This window comes from Neopsephotus bourkii, unplaced genomic scaffold (genome assembly GCF_033783945.1).
Source record: "Neopsephotus bourkii isolate Nb327-2 ecotype Australia unplaced genomic scaffold, CSIRO-AGI_Nbou_v1 NB_1765, whole genome shotgun sequence".
In the NCBI taxonomy this organism is placed as follows: domain Eukaryota; kingdom Metazoa; phylum Chordata; class Aves; order Psittaciformes; family Psittacidae; genus Neopsephotus; species Neopsephotus bourkii.
In genome coordinates this window covers 477,720-498,615 of record NW_026902239.1, presented here as the reverse complement: position 1 = coordinate 498,615, position 20,896 = coordinate 477,720, and the positions used below count along the sequence as shown (strand labels likewise).

Sequence of the window (20,896 nt, the reverse complement as noted above, 5' to 3'; positions counted from 1 at the left end):
AAAATGAACCGCCTACTTTTGACCATAGTAAAGAAAAGTCTGGAATAACTGTATCAGAAACAAACTGCAAAACATGCAACGCTTTCCCCCCCTAGAGCATAGCAGGTTTCAGTAATGAGCTTCATTGGCCATGATTACATTTTCATGTGGTAACTCCAAGTAACAGTAATTGCTGGGATTCACCAGCAGCTGAAAACACATGTAGGTGAGCAGCCATAGCCACTCCGGCTTCTCCAGGAGACTTCTGACCCCAGCCCTGCACAGCCTAGCCATCTCCTTAGCATTCTGGCACTAACAGTCCATTAAGGTGTATACTTCAAGTAACCCGCCCACAGGATCTGAAACATAGGTTATGCACATAAAAGTACACAATTTCTTACTGCCAAGGTAGACAGTGTGCGTTGGTAGAACTGAAGAAATTTCATTGATTGGGCTTCAAACAACAGTGGCCAGTTATCGATTCTGGGATGAGAACAGACATGGGTTGCCTAGAATAGCATGCTCCACCTATGCTGACTCAGGTCCAAATGTCCTAGAGGTTGAGCAGGACATGAAACATTTTCAAATTCTTTTTTAAAAGTAGGCATTTTTATGCTCATTACAGAAAATATGAAATAAGCTGTATAAGAAGCAAGCTGGAGAGGACAAAAAATCCAATCCCCCAAGAAATTCCCACTACAGTATATACACACGTTACCACTCCCCTCCTCCCATATGCAGAATGTACATGTACAAATAGGCTTTTTGCTTCAGGCTGCACTGTGTGACAGGATGTACAGTCTCAGGCAGGCAAACATGAAAATCCCAGCTGGGTACTGAGTAACCATGGAAAATACGGTAAAATATAATCAAACACTCTCATAATAAAATAAATACATGTAAACTTAATGGTTCAAGGTAGTGGTTTAGGTTGCAAAAGTGCTACAGCTCACACTCCACCTGTCAATTAAGCTTCACAATATCTGGTAAATAATACTCATTTCAATATTGAGAGCAGAGGATTCTGCTTCAGAAATCATAAGTAGTCTTCAGTTCATTCAATTCTCTCTCTAAATAAAGAAAGAACTGTTATATGAAGTGCTAAACGAAACAACATTACCTTATCCTAAGAAGGGTCTCTGGGTTTTTTTGTTTTAATTTTCTTTTCCTTTTTTTTTTTTTCCCTTTTCTTTCTGGGGAGACAGTGTATCAGGAAGCCAAGAGTTTAAATTACTGTAACAGATGCCTATGGATCAGGTGTCCTCAGCAGCAACATTTTTTGCTCAGGTTTTTATCAGTAAGTGACAAGCACCTTCCCTTTGAGTCCCCATCATTCCCCCTTCTTCCTTTCTTCAAGTTCAGTGGAAAGTAGTTCAAGCAAGCAAAGGAATCAACTAATGTAGCAGCCTTTTTAAAAGGTGAAGTTTTCCATTTCAAAGGAGCCTCTAATCAATGACAGGGCACAAAAGGGAATGCATGCATGTTTATGCGAGCATAGCACAGACTTTAGAGAAGCTTTGGGGAACATGTTCTGCAAAATCAGTATGACCTAGCTAGTTACATATTTCATATCTGCTGCATGAAACAAATAGGCTTCTAGTACAAGCTGGATCACATGGATCATGCATATTGCACTGGATTTTGCATATGAAGAGTTTAAAAAATGCAACATTCCCAAACATGTTTTCTCCAAGAACATGCCCACAATTCTCACACACACACTCCTGCACAGAGGAAGAACCACACTAAATCTGTAAATTTTACTTCCCAGTTATGGAAGCTGTCTTACTCTGTTCTACTTTTGAATACCCCTCTGCCTCTCCTGACCACACAATGACCCCCCCATTTTGTTCTACAGCAGCAATGGAGAGAGGTTCAACCCTTTCAGCTCTGTCAAACCTGCCTAACATGTCCCCCAAAGCCAGGTGAAGAACACACACTGCAGAAATAATTATTACAGGGCAATGTAACATTTTGTGCCAAGAAGGGCCAATTGTGCCAGAAAATGTACACTTCTTTCTGAGATGCTTGGGTGTTCAAAGCCTCAAAGCTGATCCATTCCCAATGACTTGTGACATTCTATCCCACAAAGCATTATGTATTTGTACCAAGTGCTGAGGCAATTTTGATTTCACTAAAGACGTATGTCACTCTAAAAACTTTCCTAGGGGAAAATAGGTTCCTGTGCCAACAACTGACTGTGTACAAAGAATGAATAAAAAGGAAGTAAAACAAACAAATTGAGTGTGGAATTCTGTGTTTCATGTTCTCATTAATCAGCATTCCTGGAGGAGGGGACATCCAACACACAAAACCAGCAAGAACTGAGACTCATTTCTTTGTGAGTTCTCTTAGTTCCTCCTGGATGCTATCCCAGAAATTTGTCAATCTGTGAGTTCAACTTGTTTCCCTTGTGAGAAAACTTCCAGTATTTATGGTATCCCCATATGGTGCTACTTGGAGTATTTCTGGTAGCAAGACATTTTAGGAGGGGCATTTCATAAATAACTCCATGTTTATCACAGTTATCATGTGTCTGTTTTGCAAGCTTGTCACTCGCACATGATAACCACTGCATGGACAGAATGCCCAGTTTACAGCAGTTGATTATATGTATGGTCACATAACAAAGCTATGACAACTATCTTCCCTAAGCTAGGGAGGAAGGAGGCAAAAGGAGAAGAGCTTACAGTTTATAAATAGTAACATTAAGAAAGAAATAGCAGCTCTGTTTATTTTTGTAAGCACTTGCTAGGAAGCACCCTTTTCAGAACAGTGCTGTTGCCTGCAAGGTTTTCTCTTGCAAGATTTCCAAATCTTTGAACCATCTGACCTAAATAGTTTATTTCCCTTTATATAAAGATATTTTTATCCTAGAACTGGCTAGAGGACTAGCTATTGTGCCCATGCAAAGATATTACAGGTGAGAATGTTGAGCACAGTAACAAAACTGCAGTGCTCATAGCTAACACTATTTCTGTATACCTTAATTCTAAGACAGACAACCAAATGTTGAATTCTCTAAGACATGACACAAGTATTTACAGCAAACTGCCTTTATACTCTGGGAATTCACTGTATTTTAAGAAAGCCTTGTTTCCAATTACATTTTGGTAAAACCTGCTATTCAATTGCTCCTTCCCCAGAGAAGGAAACCCCCCGAGTTTTTTACAATGAGGATTGTCATTATTTTCCCTGGGAAAAGAAAAGAAAAATCAGGAAATCTCACATTGCTGATGTGTGACTTAAACGAAAGCTGCATTTGGCACCAACTAAAAAAGCCCCCACACCTAACAAACCTCGGTCCTGTGGCATTGGTGACTGGCTCAAGGCAGGGTGGGAGCTGGATTCTGACTGGCTGCCAGGAGGCTGCGGTGGCATCTGACTGCCTGCAACACACAGAGAAAAAAGGGAAAACAGACTTGCTTTTAACATTGCAATGCACAAAACCAAGCCTTGCTGCATTTTTCAACCACTCAACATCAAAGAAAACACCAGCTATATAAGGCAGAGACAGACCCCAACAGGTCTAGCTTTTTTTCTTCTTTTTATTTTTCTTGCCCCCTTTTTTTTTTTTTAAACCCATGGAGGGAACATGCATAAACATATTTAGCAACAGGCATGGCGAAATGTTCAATTTCGTATTGAGCGAGTTCCCAACCTCACCAACATGATCCAATTTATAGCTGCAAATCTCCTGACACATATTTCTGTTAGAGACTTTAACAAAATCCAAGTCTGCTGAACAATAGGGCTCATCCTGCTGAGCTTAAACTGGCCTCCAGCCAGGCAGACATGGACTGCTGCCAACAATATTACCAATGAAAAATTCAGTCAATACAAAAATGACTAACAACAACACTTGAAAAAGTATTTCAATGAATTGGTGGTTTAAATATTATTTGAATGCCCATGTAGAATATGGGAATAAAGAATAATACATAGGTACATGGGGTGAAAGTGAAACACGTTTGAAAGAGATCAGACAGAAAAGGGGTATCTTATTACAAATAAAAGGAAACGGAATATATTTGCTTGTTAAAGTATCCATCCAGAACAGACAGAGTGGTTTTTATGGCCTGGTTCAAAAGACACCTACACAGTTTATGCTCTGCTGTCCACCCACCCAAAGAAGAAGAGCACACAGTGCTGCCTGTGAGGCTCAGGGCATCAAATGTTCCTTCTCAATATTACTGGATAGTAAAGCAGATGCTTATTACATCGATGCAAATCACTCCTCTGGGTCACCATTCAGCACCATGTGAAGCAAGGAGGTCCATGTTACCACCCTCTCACTGCACAACACCCCAATAGCCTGGTGCCTGACAGCCAACCTGCCGCAGCATGAGCAGGGGTAAGAATGAGACCTGAATGTCTCCTGGGGCTTCTCTCTGCTGCTGGTCTGAGACATGCCTGCTCCTGACAACCCAAGTGGCTGGAAGACCACCTCAGGTTACGTAGTGAATGTATACTTTAAGCATTTAGACACTGTAGTGAAGAGCACGTTATAAATAGCAGCAGACAGATTTATATCCCTCGTCCTCAGAAACTGCTCAGATTGTTTTCCGTTTGGAAGAAATGGAAAGAATAAAAACACAGGCAATAGATTTGTGCCTGCTGAGACTCATTTCCTCCTGCTCAGCAGCTGCCCCTCCACAGTGTCAGAAGCAAGAATCCTGTGGCCAGTCTTGGTGCTGGGAGCTGGCTGACAGGGGGGCTGCTCTTTCTGTTGAGTGATGAAGGGCCCCAAGTTGGACATAAAGGCAGGAAAGCAAATGTGTCTGCTCTACCCCATCCACTTCCCAGTCTCAAAGCAACTGGCTCTCAGTACAGCCTCTAGATTGATAAAAGAACAAAACGAAAATCCATAAAATGTTGAGTGTAACCACTGCCTAGCTATTCAGATGAGGTGCATTTGCACTAAAAAACATGACAGTCAACATTACCGGGAGCAGCTGTGACAACTGTCTCAGAGATGCAAATGCTGGACTAGAGGCAGAACTGCTTCTCCAAAAGACCAAACATGCCACTCAGTGCCTGAGGCTTTGGGATCCACGGCCCATTCACGAACTCTAAGGCATATGACAATAATATTCCGGCTTATGTTTTGATGTCATGCAAGAGCAGGCGGTGGAGACGTTAAGTGCCTGCATTATAATGAACGCTTTCTGCTTGACAGGAAGGATTCAGTGACTCAAGACTGTAAACAAACAGCAATTCCATGTTAACACGGGGCACTGCCACTTCCATTGTGTATGCCCGAGGCACTGCTATCAGACAGAATACTTCAAGTACATCTGAACCATGGAAGATTTTTACAAATACTTAAAAAAGTAATATAAAGGCAGGGGCAGTCCTGACTGCACCACACAGCTCCCAGTGGGATCTCCTTTTAGACAGAGGCTTGGCAAACTTTGATGGAGATTAATAGTGCATGGAAGATCTATGCTAGGCAACATATTTTGAATACATTTATACATGGTATTTAATTTTTTACATTGATAATAACTTCAGTTATCTGGCAGGAGCTTTATCCTGTACAGGCAGATATGCAAGAATGGACCAGGAAAGTCAAAGCCTAGGATAGTGCAGGTATGACCTGCTACTAAGAAATCGTTTTCTTCTGCATACTTACGGAATACAGACTCAGGAGTTTTGCAAATTCACTGACATATTCACCCTCCACAAACGTTAATGCTATTTCATCAGTTCACCTTTTAGAGTTTACTTCTGATGTTTTGGTTGTTTTTTTCTGTATTAAAATTTAAAGCCAAAATTTTGCTTTACAAAGGAAAACAATCTGGTCAACAGGATCAGCTCTACACATCTTCTTACTTCTGCAGAAGTACCATTATCATTTATCAGTGCATGCTACAAATTACCCAGATACTGGACATGAAAGTACTGCACCAAAATTTTTCAGGTGAACTGCTATTTTATCCTTATAAGTGATCTGAAAGGTAAGAGGAGGTTAAGCACCCAAATACCTTTGAAGACTTGAACAAAACTCTTAGTTTGGGTATCTAACTCCTATTTACTGGGAGCTGATGACAGAACCTTAAAAACCTTTGAAGATCCTGTCTGCCATGCTTTTTAAGTTTCTTTGTCAGGAAAAAAATTGACCTTAAAGATTTTCCACTTCTTTCCTTTAAATGATATTAATCCTTCTCTCTTTCAAATGGTATTGTAGTTGGGATTCTTGGAAGACACATTCAATAATACATGATCAGACTTCTGTATTTTATTAGGGAAGGAAAACTCCTACTGAAGAAGAAAACAACCTCTTTTCTTTTTAAACATGAATTCTACAGCTATTTAAGACAGGGAAAAAACCCAACTTTTTTTTTTTTTTCACTGACAGACTAATGCCTCCCAATAATACACACACAAAAGTTTAAACAGGAATGACCTTTTCACACATTTTGTATAGCATTGTTGCCACATTAGTGAGATGCTCCACCGGCCAAAACTTCTGCAAAGTGAATACTCCGCATGTTTTGCAATATTTTTATTATGCAAAATCACAGCCAATACAATAATGCATGTGAAAAGCATAGATGCTGTCACACTAACTCTTTCACCTAGATTTTAATAGCGGAGCAAAATGGAATTCAAATTTATATAGCTATCTTGTAAAATTAGTCATAAAAACTATCAAAACCAGAAGCCTAATACCATGTCTGCTAATACCATGTCTACTATTAAAAAAGAGTTAAAGAGGAGGGAGAATTTAAAAATGCTCACAAGCACAACTGTAAGCTGGATTTCTATTTTTTAAAATTATGTTAGAAATGCTTTTAAACATTTTGCATGAAACTGAAAATCTATGCTTGAAATAAAGAGAGTTAGAGACTGAACCGCACCTTTGGAAAAGATGGATTGAAAAAAGTACTAAATGGCAATTGCATTATGACTACAGCCATGAAATCTGCAGTTAAAGTGTAAAAAGTAAATTCCTTAGAGCCAACATAGCAAGAAAGAATAGACCTTTGATATCCTGGTGAGGAGGGGTCTTTACAATGAATTACAGCCCAAATGGATAATGTTTTGAAACATGCTGAGGGCTCTCTGCTCCCAACACGGTGATGACACTGGAGGATGCTCAGCAGTGGCACCCTGTGCCTGATGGACAATAGTTCACAGAATTGTGCCTGAACAACTGAATCAAGTGTTACAGTGGTAACAGGTTCTCCCTGGGAAATTGCTTGATAAGGAGGGGTATCAGCACAGGAATTTTAAGATGTGTGAGGACTGGGAAACAGTAGGGAGAGGGACTTATCACAGCCTGTGTTTAAAGGAGAACATAAGGCTGGAGGAAAAGCCAGAGTTGTCTTTGGGACAATTCTCACCCTAATTTAGGAATTAAAGAGCTAGAACTGGATTAATGACACTGGTTGACTATTAAGTAGGGAATCTTAGTCTATATATGAGATGGCCATCATATTTGAAAAATCATGGCAGTCAGGTGAAGTTCCCGACTACTGGGAAAAGGGAAATATAACCCCCATTTTCAAGAAGGGGAAAATGGATGACCCGGGGAATTACAGACCAGTCAGTCTCACCTCTGTGCCTGGCAAAATCTTGGAGCAGATTCTCCTGGAAGGCATGCTAAGGCACATGAAAAACAACAAGGTGCTTGGTGACAGCCAGCATGGCTTCACCAAGGGGAAATCCTGCCTGACCAATTTGGTGGTCTTTTATGATGGGGCTACAGAACTGATGGACAGGGGTAGAGCAGTTGATGTCATCTACCTGGAATTGTGTAAAGCATTCGACACTGTCCCACACGACATCCTTGTCTCTAAATTGGAGAGACATCAATTTGATGGATGGACCACTCAGTGGATAAAGAACTGGCTGGAGGGCCCCACACAAAGAGTTGCAGTCAATGGCTCAATGTCCAGCTGGAGGCCAGTAACGAGTGGTGCCTCTCAGGGATCGGTGTTGGGACCGGTCTTGTTCAACATCTTTGTTGGTGACATGGACAGTGGGATTGAGTGCGCCCTCAGCAAGTTTGCTGATGACACCAAGCTGTGTGGTTAGGCTGATACGCTGGAGGGAAGGAATGGCATCCAGAGGGACCTTGACACACTTGTGAGGTGGGCTGATGCCAACCTCATGAAGTTTAACCATGCCAAGCGCAAGGTCCTACACCTGGGTTGGAGCAATCCCAGACACAGTTACAGGCTGGGCAGAGAAGAGATTCAGAGCAGCCCTGCGGAGAAGGACTTGGGGGTGATGGTTGATGAGAAAATGAACATGAGCCAGCTTCAGTGTGCGCTTGCAGACCAGAAAGCCAACCGTATCCTGGGCTGCATCAAAAGGAGCATGACCAGCAGGTTGAAGGAGGTGATCCTGCCCCGCTACTCTGCTCTTGTGAGACCTCACTTGGAGTATTGTGTGCGTTCTGGTGTCCTCAGCATAAGAAGGTCATGGAACTGTTGGAACAAGTCCAGAGGAGGGCCACGAGAATGATCAGGGTACTGGAGCACCTCATGTATGAAGATCGGCTGAGAAAGTTGGGGCTGTTCAGCCTGGAGAAGAGAAGGCTGCATGGAGACCTCATAGCAGCCTTCCAGTATCTGAAGGGGGCATATAGGGATGCTGGGGATGGACTCTTCATTAGGGACTGTAGCGGTAGGACAAGGGATAATGGGTTAAAACTGAAACAGGGGAAGTTTAGATTGGATATAAGGAGGAAATTCTTTCCTGTTAGGGTGGTGAGGCACTGGAATAGGTTGTCCAGGGAGGTTGTGAAAGCTCCATACCTGGCAGTGTTCAAGGCCAGGTTGGACAAGGCCTTGGGTAACATGGTTTAGAGCGAGGTGTCCCTGCCCATGGCAGGGGGGTTGGAACTTGATGATCTTTAGGTCCTTTCCAACCCTAACTATTCTATGATTCTATGATCAAAATACTATCTAAGAAACTATCTGGACCATCTTTTGGGTTGGAGTAACAGAAATGCGAACATTACATTCCCAGACCAGAAATAAGCCTTTTCTAACTGAAAAGCCATAGCATTATCAGTTAGAAATGGGAGAATAAAAGGAAGGAAAATCTGACCATACTGGTTGATCTACAAACCATTATAACCTATGAACGGTTATAGTTAAGCGTTTGATGTCACCCTGAATCAAATAAATTTATTATTAGGATGAATTAGGAGAACTGTTTCTAGTAGAGGTAAAGCAACATAATACCATTGCTGATGTATCACTTGCAAATATTCACACAGACAAAACCAGAAAGTATAATGCTAACTGGAATGGGAACCAAGAACATCTACCAGCATGAAGTGACAGGAGGCTGAGAGAGTATTACTTAGCATGGCAAAAACTAAAGCTGTGATTTTGTGACTTCTTTTTAAAATTGTTTTTGTGGATAAATATCAGGGAGGAAAAAGAGCATGATGTTTAGGATGATAATCAAACCGTTACTGGAATTTTAAACAACTTCCTTCTAGGAATAATGAGGTCCAGGAAACCCAGTGATTAAGATGAAATCTGATAAGAACCAGTCTTATGTGACAGTAAAGGCTCACAGACCAGAAGGGACATTTATGGGTCTTGGATCCCTACATCAGAAATTAAAGATCATAAAGGGGCTTCTATATTACACTGTTTTAAATGAGCTTTTCAGGAAATTGGAAGTGAGGTGCAAATGACCTCAAAAGAAAAAATTTTCTATAGGTGGTGTAAAGGGAAACTGGTCATGTGGTTTGTGTTATCTCTTTCATCTTACAAAGCCTATGACCCTTTAAGATTATTTTCTTCCTTAATTTATGCATTGTAGCCAAGCTTCCTGTTGTATCAACATTATTTTCAAATTATTTACTCTTTGAGTAAAAAACAAGGGTTTCCTGTCTATCCTATATCCCCTCAAATGAAGACACAAAATATTAAAACCTTCTTTGTATCTATACAGCAACCTGAGCACAGATACTTTAGAAGGTCAGAGACATGTGGACCCTTCTAGATACAGCAGCCGCGGCTCTGTTGAACCACTTGGGGGACTACACAGAGTCAAGCATGCTGAAACCAACCCTTCTGGCTCTGCACACTGCACCTCATAACTCCTTGCTAGCAACAGCAACGCTAGTAATCCACTTCTGCCTGCTGCTCACTGAGACGATTTCCATCTCTCCAACCTGGGAGCTTTGTACTATGCCTGGAGCCCTCCCGCCTTGGGATGCTTTTGGTGGCTGGCTGTGTGGCTGCTGAAGGCTGCTGAAGTGGCTGACTTTTCTGCTGTAGTAATGCAAAGCACCTGCAAACACGAAGATTGTCAAGCCAGAGTTACGGATGCTACACATTACCAAAAATTACCAAGATTGGTGTTGGGCCTGGCTCTGATCTTCCATATTACCTCTTAAAACAAATGCATCATGCTCTAAAGACTCAAGATTCCCAAACACACACGAGTATCACTCACAATCCACATAAAATCAACAAAAGGTAGAAACTCACTTCTCTTCTCATGAAAGTATAATACTCAGACTGCTAATCCTTTGAAAGTTACACTTCATCTTCTTTTCCATATTTGTGTTACCATATCAAGGACAGGGTTGTGAGTGAGTTCCAGGGATGTCTTTGTAACGTAAGCACTAAATTGCTCTCAAATCTCCATTAAAAGATGCAACACTGAGCCTGAAGAACCCTAGCTCCGACTTTTCTCTGCACACATGCAGTAGCATAAACATCTTGATTTCACAACCAGAAGCTACTTGTTTGACATGATACAACATTTAATTCAAAGCAAAGTTGACACTGACTGGATGAGGTAGCTATTCAATATGCTGTTTCATGCTCATTATTCAGCATGTAGTCCCAAGGTATTACTTATGGAACACCAACCAAATGTCACCCTCATGACAGAATAATTCATTATATTCTGGACTTTTTTTAAAAAAGAATAATGTAGCTGAAACTGGGGTCTGCCAGATTAGACACCCAAGTTTTGTTTTCACGTTGTGTAACCTCTGAGTTAGGTACGAAGACTTCTAAGAAATCCTCAGGAGTATAAAGTGAAATAATTGTGAGTACTGCCTAAACTGACAACAGGCCGAGCAGCAAAAGGCAGGAAAGCAAATACACTGCCCCCCCACCAAGGTGAAAGATCACTTTGCCCAGGAGGGGAAGGGCGAGGAGCAGCAGCCACTGCAAAGAGGGTCTGTTTCATCCATGCTCCATCCAGAAATCACCTCTGCATTTGGACTGATGTGAAGCACCACAGCATTTTTATCCTGAGATTTTGGCAACAAGCCCAAAGCAAGCTGTCAGTGGAAATCTTCAAAAGGCTGTGACTCACCCAAAGACTGAATGGATTTCCAGTAGGCCACAGCACATACCTGTCTGCCTGACAACTATTCCTCTCTAACATATTTCAGAATCCTGCTGCAAACCAGGAATGCTGCAGAGCTCCGCAAAATTAAGGATTTGTCATTTATTCATTTATTTATTTATAAGTAAAGGTGTGAGTCAGTCTAAATATAGGCACCGCTGCTTCTCTATCCTCCATAACGCCCTCCTCAGACCTGTAATTTCACTACACAGTTATGAGAAGTTTCATTCTGGGGGATCAAAATTTTTTTCTTTCTCCTCTGCCTAACTCCATGTCCATTTAATGCATTACTTCCATTAAACTCAGGAGAGTTCCCAGCTCCAGGGTATTTCTGCTGGAGGCCGATCCAGCATGGCGCAGCCCAGGATAGCAACCAGTTAAATCTTTTCTAATCCCTGCATTCAGAAATGGTGGCTCACAGCGGCTGGCACACAGGAACTGAATAGAGCAGGCAAGCTCGTATTTCTCTCACCAAGCCAAATTAATAAAAACAAAACCTGGTTTCTCCTTCTCGTTTTCCTATTCTTCCTGCTCCCCAATATTTTTCCTCTTTCAAACAATTTTTCCTTTTTTTGTGTGTTTGAGAAGCTTAATGTTTGGCTGCCTTCTGAAGAAATGGGCACAGTGACAGATGAAAGGCCGTATTCATCGCCTAATTCAGAATAGGGAAAAACCGACTGCTGTGCATTTAAGATTCTAACAACCTTGCAATTTTGTATAGCCGTTTTCCCCAACCCGTTCTTTTGAAGAAATCTGCTTTTATTCTGTTAATAACTAACCACAGTTGCAGCAGCATGGATCCGATTAGCAGTTCTTATGCTACAAAGGAGGGGGGGGAGGGCTGTGAACAGGGTTGCCAATTTGTCCACCTGGGTCCCCAGGAGAAAGATTAGATGAGGCGCTTGCTCCTTTCTTCCCCACTTGCTCGCTGCTCGCACTAGACAGACCTCTTCAAAGCCGAGCCACTGACTTAATTCTTCTTTTGCCTCTCAAAAGTCTCATTTAACTGCCCCTCCACATGTTTTGCACTCTGTGCCACCACGTCCCTCCAAAGCAACAGCGTGAATTCGGATGAGAGGGGTTGGGAGAGGCTGCAGCCACAGCTTGCCCAGCGCTTTCTCTCACACCTCTACAGGGCCTCTGAATTGCTTTTAGATTTTGTAAACTGTATTTTCTTAAATTTGTGCAAACCGCTGAAAAAAGTGCCTGTGTTCTTTAGGGAATGATCCAAACCCTGTAATCATACGTTATTTTTTCTCTATGTCCTTTAAGCCTTTCATAGAAATGACAGTTTTGCTTGCATTTACACTGAAGTAGAAGACTGCAAAGGGTTGCATGGATTTAATAATTCGTAATTACTTGGGACACGACGTTACATGTTTGTTAATGCAAAAAGCATATGCTTCGATTAGAGAAAAATCGTTCTCAATTTCTTTAGAAAATGTCAATTAACCAGAATATAAAATTCAATTGATTCAAGTGCTAAATATCTAAAAGCTCTTAACAAAGGACAGGGCAGTATTTCTTCCTTATTTTTGGCTCACTTCTTCCTTCCAGAAATGAAAACTACCCTGCCACGCACTTGAAACATAAAACCTTAGAATTCCATTTAGAGAGCCAATCCAAGTTCCAAAAGGAAGAATTTTTCATTATCAATGCTCATTCTCTAGACTACATTTGTAACTACGAGTTTTTCCCTAAGCTGTTCTTCATTGCATCTGCTGTTTTTAAGAGCCTGAGAAGCACAATCGGTGTAGCAGACCTACACTTCTAGTATTTGCCACCTAATAAAAACCTTAACTCCTAGATTTAACACAATTAACAAATTCTAAGAAAACCATATACCATCTTTCATGTATAGTATTTCAGTGTGAGAACATACAAGATGCCAAAGAAAGAGTGAATATGAACTGAAACTGCTGATTCTTAGCTGCATTTCTTTTCCCTTGATCCAGCTACATGTAAGAATTGCTCAGGATAAATATTCATCATCAGGTGGCATTAACTTGGAAGACCAGCAGTGATGGTGTTTCATTCCTCCCTGCTCCTCCCAACTCTAAAGTTCAGGCAAGCAGGTGGAAATTGGAGCAGTGCCGATACGTGGCAATGAACTATTTTGTTAGTCCTACCTGCTGCTTCTCATACCAGTCCACTGCCTGACATTAATGGGTGCTTGAATAGCAAAATGTATGTGCTCTCATTAATGCGATCCCCAAAAGGAACAACTCTTAGATCATCTAGTTTTTCTTACTGTGTTATTACATATTACAGAGCCCCATCTCAATGGTTCTCAGGGACTACAGAAAAAAGGGCAGGTTGAATGCATAAAAGGATAAAAGCACCTTGACGTCAACCTGCTTCCAAAACCTATTTGGCGGGTCTGATCCTCCTAGAAGACAATATCTATCATGCCATATTTCATCTTGCCCAACAACGATAAGCTCCAAAGACTGGTGCAGAAGCACAGCAATTCTTCATGTATTTTTAATCAACAGAGAACTTTCATCTGGTGAGCTCCCTCCACAAGGTCACACATGCTATGCCCTGCCACGTGTCTCTCATGCAGTTTGCAAACACCAACTTCTATGTCAGCTTCTGTTTGGAAGGAGGAATATCAACGTTAGCAACCCCTGGTTATATCATTTATAAACATGCAGATGTGGATTATTAAAGATTAATGCATTTTGGGATTGGTGTCGGCATTCTGTTTGTCTCATGCCGAAACCAATTCTGTTATTCATTAGTCAACGACAGCCCACATCACCCTGTTGTGGAAGAGAAATCAAAAGTGCAAGTGTGAATTTAGAATAGTGATGAAACTGATTGCTAAGAAACTTAACGGCTGTAATCAATCAACACATCACAATAATTTGAGTCCACTGTTATCTGGAGATGGGGAACAAACAGAAAAGCTCACTACAAGAGTGAGTTGTTCTTATGTGTTTACTTTCTAAGAACTCACTTTGCACTTTGACTTCCATATCTACCTATGGAGCAAAGCTGTCAAAGGGCTGTTTGAATCTTTCAAGCCACTGGCTCAACCTGCACGAATTTTGTCTCTAAGGAGGACACCAAGTATCTTGCTTTTCATTGTTAAAAAAAAAGACAAACATGATCTGGAGGTAGTTGAAGTGTTCTTCTTTCGAAGCTAAATGGCTAATTTCTAGCTGGTCCATTACTAATTCAAGCCATATTTAAAATTGGTTGGGTTCTTTCTACTAAGGAGGGACACACCACATATCCATCTAGTCAAGCCTGATAGTAACTATGAAGCATGGCCACTTTAAATATCTCTAATGGCAGCGATACAGAGTCCACTGAAAAACTGGAAGCTGCAACAACCTATCCCATCACAGAAATCAAACCACTTAGGCCATTTATGTTCTATTTTATCTAGGTATAACAACCATCTGTCAACTACAACAAAAACAAACTGATGCAAATGTGAGAGACTTCTCCCATTCACTCGTCAATCACTGGTAAGTACTGCAAAGGACAAGGGAGTGAAAGACAACCTTTTAATTTTTGTAATATGCAAATTAATGCCCTATTTGGCAACACAAAGGACAGAGAATCTGTGTTTGTGTAGCCAAATAATTAAACAATAAACCCCCCAAATGGCCAAACTCAAATACACACTGTATTAACTTTTTAACGTAAGTGGGCTAAGCAAAAAAGTCAGAAAGAAATGCAGTTTAATGATGAAATGTAAACAATAATTGTCCAAGGCTAGCCTTAGAATATACATCTAAACAACAAACATACCTGTCAAATCTTGGCAGCTGTGGTTTGAATTTTGTTATGTGAACCAGAGCGTTTGATTATGTAAAGATTTTAACTGGATTTCGACAGCCATCACACTCCAGGTGGATCTGTACCAGCACCACAAGGGCTACCAGTGACTCACAGGGCTACAAGAAGCAGCCTGCTGCAGGACTGCTGCCATGGCATGCACAGCAACAGATGCCCCACCATGCTGGCCGCTTGGCAACAGCCAGGATGGTGAAAACAGGCCTGGCAAGAACCAAGAAAGAGAACAAACCAGATAGGGAGCAGAGCACAGATATGGGGATGTGAGTGCTGCCAACCCGGCTGTCTAGGAGAGGTTTGTATGAAGCCTTTGTACGGTGCTGGACAACCCTCAGTGCCATGCTTGTCAGACCCTGCAGGATGTTCAGTCCATGGGTCAGAAATGTTCATCACTAGCTTAAACAGCAATTAAAATACTGAAACTGAAACGTGTGACCATGAAATATAAATACTGATAAACCAGATATTAAGCAAATGAAAACACTTAAAACTGAAAACTAGAAACTACCTCTAAAAAATAACCACCCAGGACATGCTTGTTATTGTGACTTGTGGTTTTTCTATCTGATGCTTAACTTAGAGCTTACGAAGAACAGCAGCTTGATGGTCCTGGAACGTGAAACCCTCTGTCATCAGCAAAACTTAACAGGAGGAACTTGAACAGTGTGTCTCTGTCTCATTTAATCTCCTGCACCTGTTCTCAGAAGACCACCTCTGCAGAGAGGGACACCTTCCTGATCTCCCTGGCCAGGCTGCAAGTATGATAACAATTTTGATAGCTCCTTCTGTAGCACGGGCTTTCCTCAGGAAACTAGGCTGAGACTAGTTATTTCACAAAGCCCTGAGACAACAAATTTATTCATCAGTTGTGACCTGGGCTGAATTCTAATGGGTATCACAGGTTAGATCCTCCATATGCTAGAAGGAATGCCTCAAGCTAGAGTGCCTTACAATTTGCTTACTTTTCCTCTTTTCAAAAAGACAGAAAAATTCAAGATGTTGTGCATACCCTTCAAAAGAAGGCGTTTTAAACTACTGCTATGTGAAACCTTAATGTATTTCATTTGTAAGCATTCTAGATTTGCAAAACTGCTGAATAGATGTTTTGTGCACTAACAGTGATTAAGAACATAGCTACGTCAATGGCATTTTGTGTTTTGATTTTTTCTGGTCTGGATGCCAATGAACAGCATGCATCTTCCCTGCAACAAGCTGTTGCAAGATTTTTGCCTCCGGAGAAGCCAAGGGGGAAATATTGATAGATGTGTTAAAATAATCTTTCTAGACAGGGAAATCATATCCATTTTACAAGGATATAATCCCCTTCCTTGTTTTGCAATTATGTAAGGATATCTGTAAAACAACAACAACAAAAAAATTCACAGAATTACAGAATGGTTTGGGTTAAAAGGGATCTTAAACACCATCTAGTTCACCCCCCCTGCCATAGGCAGGGACAGCTTCCACCAGACCAGGTTGCTCAAAGCCCCGTACAAACTGGCCTTGAACACTGCCAGGGACAGGGCAGCCACAGCCTCTCTGGGCAACCTGTGCCAGTACATCACTACCCTCACAGTAAAGAACTTCTTATGCCTAACCTAAATCTCCCCTCTTTCAGCTTAAAGACATTCTCCCATGTCCCAGCCCAACATGCCCTTTCCAGCTTTCTTGTAAGCCCCCTTTAGGTACTGGAAGGCTGCTAGAAGGTTGCTCTGAAGCCTTCTCTTCGCCAGGCTAAATAATCCCAACTTTCTCAATCTGCCTTCATAGGAGAGGTGCTCCAGCCCTCTGGTCATCTTTGTGGCCCTCCTCTGGACTCACTCAACCAGGTCCATGTCCTTCTTGTGTGTTGGGGCCCCAGAGCTGAATGCAATACCGCAGATGGGGTCTCACAAGAGCAGAGTACAGGGTCAAAATCACCTCTCTTGACACTTCTTCACACCTACCTATGCAGCCCAGCATATGGCTGGCTTTCTGGGCTGTGAGCACACACTGCTGGGTCATGTTGGGCTTCTCATCAGCCAACACGCCCAAGTCTTGCGGCTGCTCTCAATCCATTTTGTACCCAGCCTGTGTTTGTGCTTGGGCACTGCCCAGACCCAGGTGCAGAAACTTGCACTTGGCCTTCTTGAACTTCATGAGTTCACAGTGGCCTACATCTCCAGCCTGTCAAGGTCCCTCTGGATGGCATCCCTTCCCTCTAGCATGTCAACTGCACCACACAGCTTGGTGTTGCCATCAAACTTGCTGAGGGTGCACTCAATCCCACTGTCCATGTCATAGACAAAGATGTCAAACAGCACTGGTCACTTTCATATGGTAGCCTTCTCTCCTTCAGATAATGTTTGAAAATTCCATGCCATAAAACACAGTAGAAGCGGTGGTCGATGGAATAAGCATGTGGAATAACTCAATCCTGAGCAAATTATTTTTCCAAATTCTTGTTTAAAACATGTCTTGTCTGATTGGCTTGTCTTACGGCAGCCTCTTCTGGAAGCAGTTCAACTCTCAGGCTTCTCCTTTTATAAGGCATGAAAGAAAGCATCACTCCTATTCAGATTTTTGCATTTAAATATCCTTTTGGATATGATAGATTATTGCTTATTTTTTTCTTCTCTCAGCATTTTAACCACTCTAGTCTATCCACACATTGACTAACATGCACAGCAAGGGAAGGTGTCTTGTTACAGCTCTTTCTGGGTATCCCATTCCCCTCCTGCTCTTTTTTCAATAGAATGCTAGCGTAATTCTAACGCTGACAGGTCCTGGATTTCAAGCTAGCTAGCTGATCAATACAGGAGGGGAAGAAATCCAGAACTGAAAAGAACAGAGCTGATCACTGAATGGAACACATCCATTGACTCATATACTAGAATTAAAGATTTTTAATCAGAGAAGAGTGCTGACCACTGGTTAGCATAAAATAAGATGACCAGCAACAACATTCCTCGGTGAGAGTATCCACACATGGCTTTCTTCCATGTGAGTTGTAACTCCAGCTGTATCTGAGCTCCTTGGTGCAAGAAGACATCAATACAATTGCAATAAAACCAACAGTGCAGTTGATGCTTAACAGAGTAAAAATAAGCTGGTTTGTTCAGAAAGTGAATGTAATGTATTAAAAGCACAAGTCAAAATACTGATCTGTGTGGAAAAAAAATAAATCCTTTTACATACTTCTAAAGACAGTATTTGCTATTAAATATTAATATAGGTTATACTTCTCTTCCATACAGATAAAAATCCCTGCAGAGGTTTACATATAATAGAACCTATTAAATCATACAAAACCTGCTTGTCCATCATGGGTTAAGGGATTCCTGGCCTATCAGCAATCTTCCACAGAACTCTAAATATTAAAAATTTTTGCTGCTTACACTGCAAGGGAGAAAGAGCTGACAAAAGCCTTTGGCCAGTGAGATCAAAACTGGGGATGGGGGGAGAAAGGGGAGTTTAGCTTATTTACATTTTTGCTTTGTTAGTAAACTGGAATGGTTGGAGCAGGAGGGAAAGGGGAAAAAAAAAAGACAGAAAAGTGAAATTAACAGCCACTAAATCTTCTGCCAACAGCAGTGCATTTTGATTATGTGCTGCATCAGCTTCCACTAATGGTTTAGGGTTGAATCAGTCACAGTTCAAGACCTAAAGCAGTGCAGGGCATTGCATCTCATTCTTGGAAGAACATGTACCCTAATTATGAAGATGGCTACAAAATAAAGAGACCAGAATTTCTGGCAAAGCAGAATAATAATCTACTTAACACAAACCAGAATGTCATTCTGAATCCCCCAAAAATCATAAAAGACTATGATTTCATAAAAGACTGGCGGAGAGGGTGTGTGAAAAAGAACTGTTACCCTTCTGAGAGAAAACTTTTTCTGAACAAAACCCATCTCAGTTACTTTTTCTGCTCTTAGGGGTTAATCTCCCTGGTCTATTCCAGTCAAGCAAATGGAAACAAAGGCTGTAAATGTGTGTGCCACTTACCACACAATATATCCGCCCAGTATTTCAGAGAGCACAGGAAGGAAATGCCCACTGAGCTAGGGACGTGCCAATGTCAGTGCTGCCTGTGCCAGTCCATTCCCGTGAAATCTGTGGCATGCGGCAGAAAGCAATGCAGGGTGGCAGGCTTGCAGTGGGGTGGGGAGACAGCTTAAACAGGCAGTGGGAATAGAATCAGCCATTTGGGAGGCTTAATAGGGGGCTGTTTGTTTGTCTGCCCTTTAGATGTTAAACTAGTCTTCAATTTTGTTGTGAGGAAGGAGGCACTGGGAAAAGGATGCTTCTCTTCCAGTAAACCCTGGAAAAGCAACACCTTTATTTTAATGGCCTTCCCACCAAGAACCCCCTGCAACATTCTGGCTTTCTCTAGCCATAGCTATCAGCAACACAACAGCTGCTCATTTTACAATGACTTGCTGGAGAGAGAATGATTGAAAGAGCCAATCTATGTCACATGGAGAAGCTGTGGCACAACATCGCAGGAGGTAATAGGAGAGGAATGAGGTCAGAACAAACAAGGGTAGGGTGAGAACGGAGAGGAAAATAGCAGCGAGCAAAATTATTGAAGGCAATGCTGTAGCACACAATCTGTTTAAAAACGGCCACAACCTGAACACTGTGAACAGCCACAGAAATACAAACAAGCTCCGTGTTACTTCTTTATAGGGTCTCGTAAATATGGCTGCTGAAAAAAGCTATCCCAGTCCAAGCAATGAAGCACAACGGCAGGAATACACTTAGGTGAAAACACAGTCGAATTCATACAGCTTGAAAGCAACAGCACCTCGTGGCATCCTACTAGTTGCAGAGTTTTAAAGGGCAGCTTTGTTCATGTCATTTTGTAGCCTGAGAACCATGGTGGCAGCAGCAGCAGCGATGCTCCTGCAGCTGCCTGGCTCCCCTCTGGAGAGAGCTCATACTTGGGAGTTCACCTTTATCAACAGAGCTGCAGAGAACAGGAGCTCACCCACACTGGGGCAGCAGCAGCAGGTGGTTTTGATTTAGTGCCATTCATAAAAATCCTTCCTGAAGAAGAGTTGCTTTTGTGTGACAGCAGCAGACCAGAAAAAAACATGCAAAATGGTGGCGATGGTTTGTATGAAGAGGCAATACTTTTCAGTAGGCCAGTCACAAAAGTTAGCTTTTGGGCTCAGTGGAAGTGATGAAGCAACTCTGACCCTGACCTGTGGTCCCACTCCCCTTTTATTTTTATCTCACAGGGATCAGCTGGTTTCATAAAAAGTTATTAATTCTCCCTACATTCTGTTCTGTTCTTATTTATCCTTATCTATCATGGCTACAATAAAGCTATTTTCAATTTCATAACTTTCTTTCCCTATTCAGCAATCAGGCTGCTAAAATGCCAATCCATTTACTTGCCTGTACCTGACTATGGGAAAACGTTACCTTTCCAGCTAGGTGGGACTCCAGTCGACAAAATGGATGGGCTTCACCACGTACTGTAAAATATGCTGCATACACACAGCTACCATACTTCACATAATGCAACTATTCCAGTCCTGCTGCTGTCCCTGCTTTTTCTGACCCACCTGAGCACATGCTGCCAGTCAGAGTGGCTGGAAAGGGAAGAAATAACTGCAGGGCACACATGAAGCATCAGGTCTCGACATGCTCAGACCACATTTAATATGCAACATTCCTGTGTGCACTGAACTTACTCCCCTTTGCTTATCTAGTTTAACCTCTGTATACAAACAGGCACCTACACTTCACACAGATACTTTTGTTCTGAATACCAAAA

At 41.8% G+C, this 20,896-nt stretch overlaps 1 protein-coding gene across 10 annotated transcripts in view; it reads right to left on the bottom strand.

Annotated features, from left to right (window-relative positions):
• ARID1B (AT-rich interaction domain 1B) overlaps window positions 1-20,896 on the bottom strand; it is a 331,009-nt gene that overhangs the window by 79,452 nt on the left and 230,661 nt on the right. For 5 of the 10 annotated variants that reach the window (XM_061378216.1, XM_061378224.1, XM_061378217.1 and 2 more), the window contains one exon: window positions 3,270-3,368. The exons of 1 other annotated variant lie outside the window; for it this stretch is intronic. In XM_061378216.1, coding sequence (XP_061234200.1) covers window positions 3,270-3,368 — 99 coding nt within the window. The remainder of the gene's footprint in view (window positions 1-3,269; window positions 3,369-20,896) is intronic. 4 more of the 10 variants (XM_061378218.1, XM_061378219.1, XM_061378221.1 and 1 more) reach the window with 1 other exon arrangement.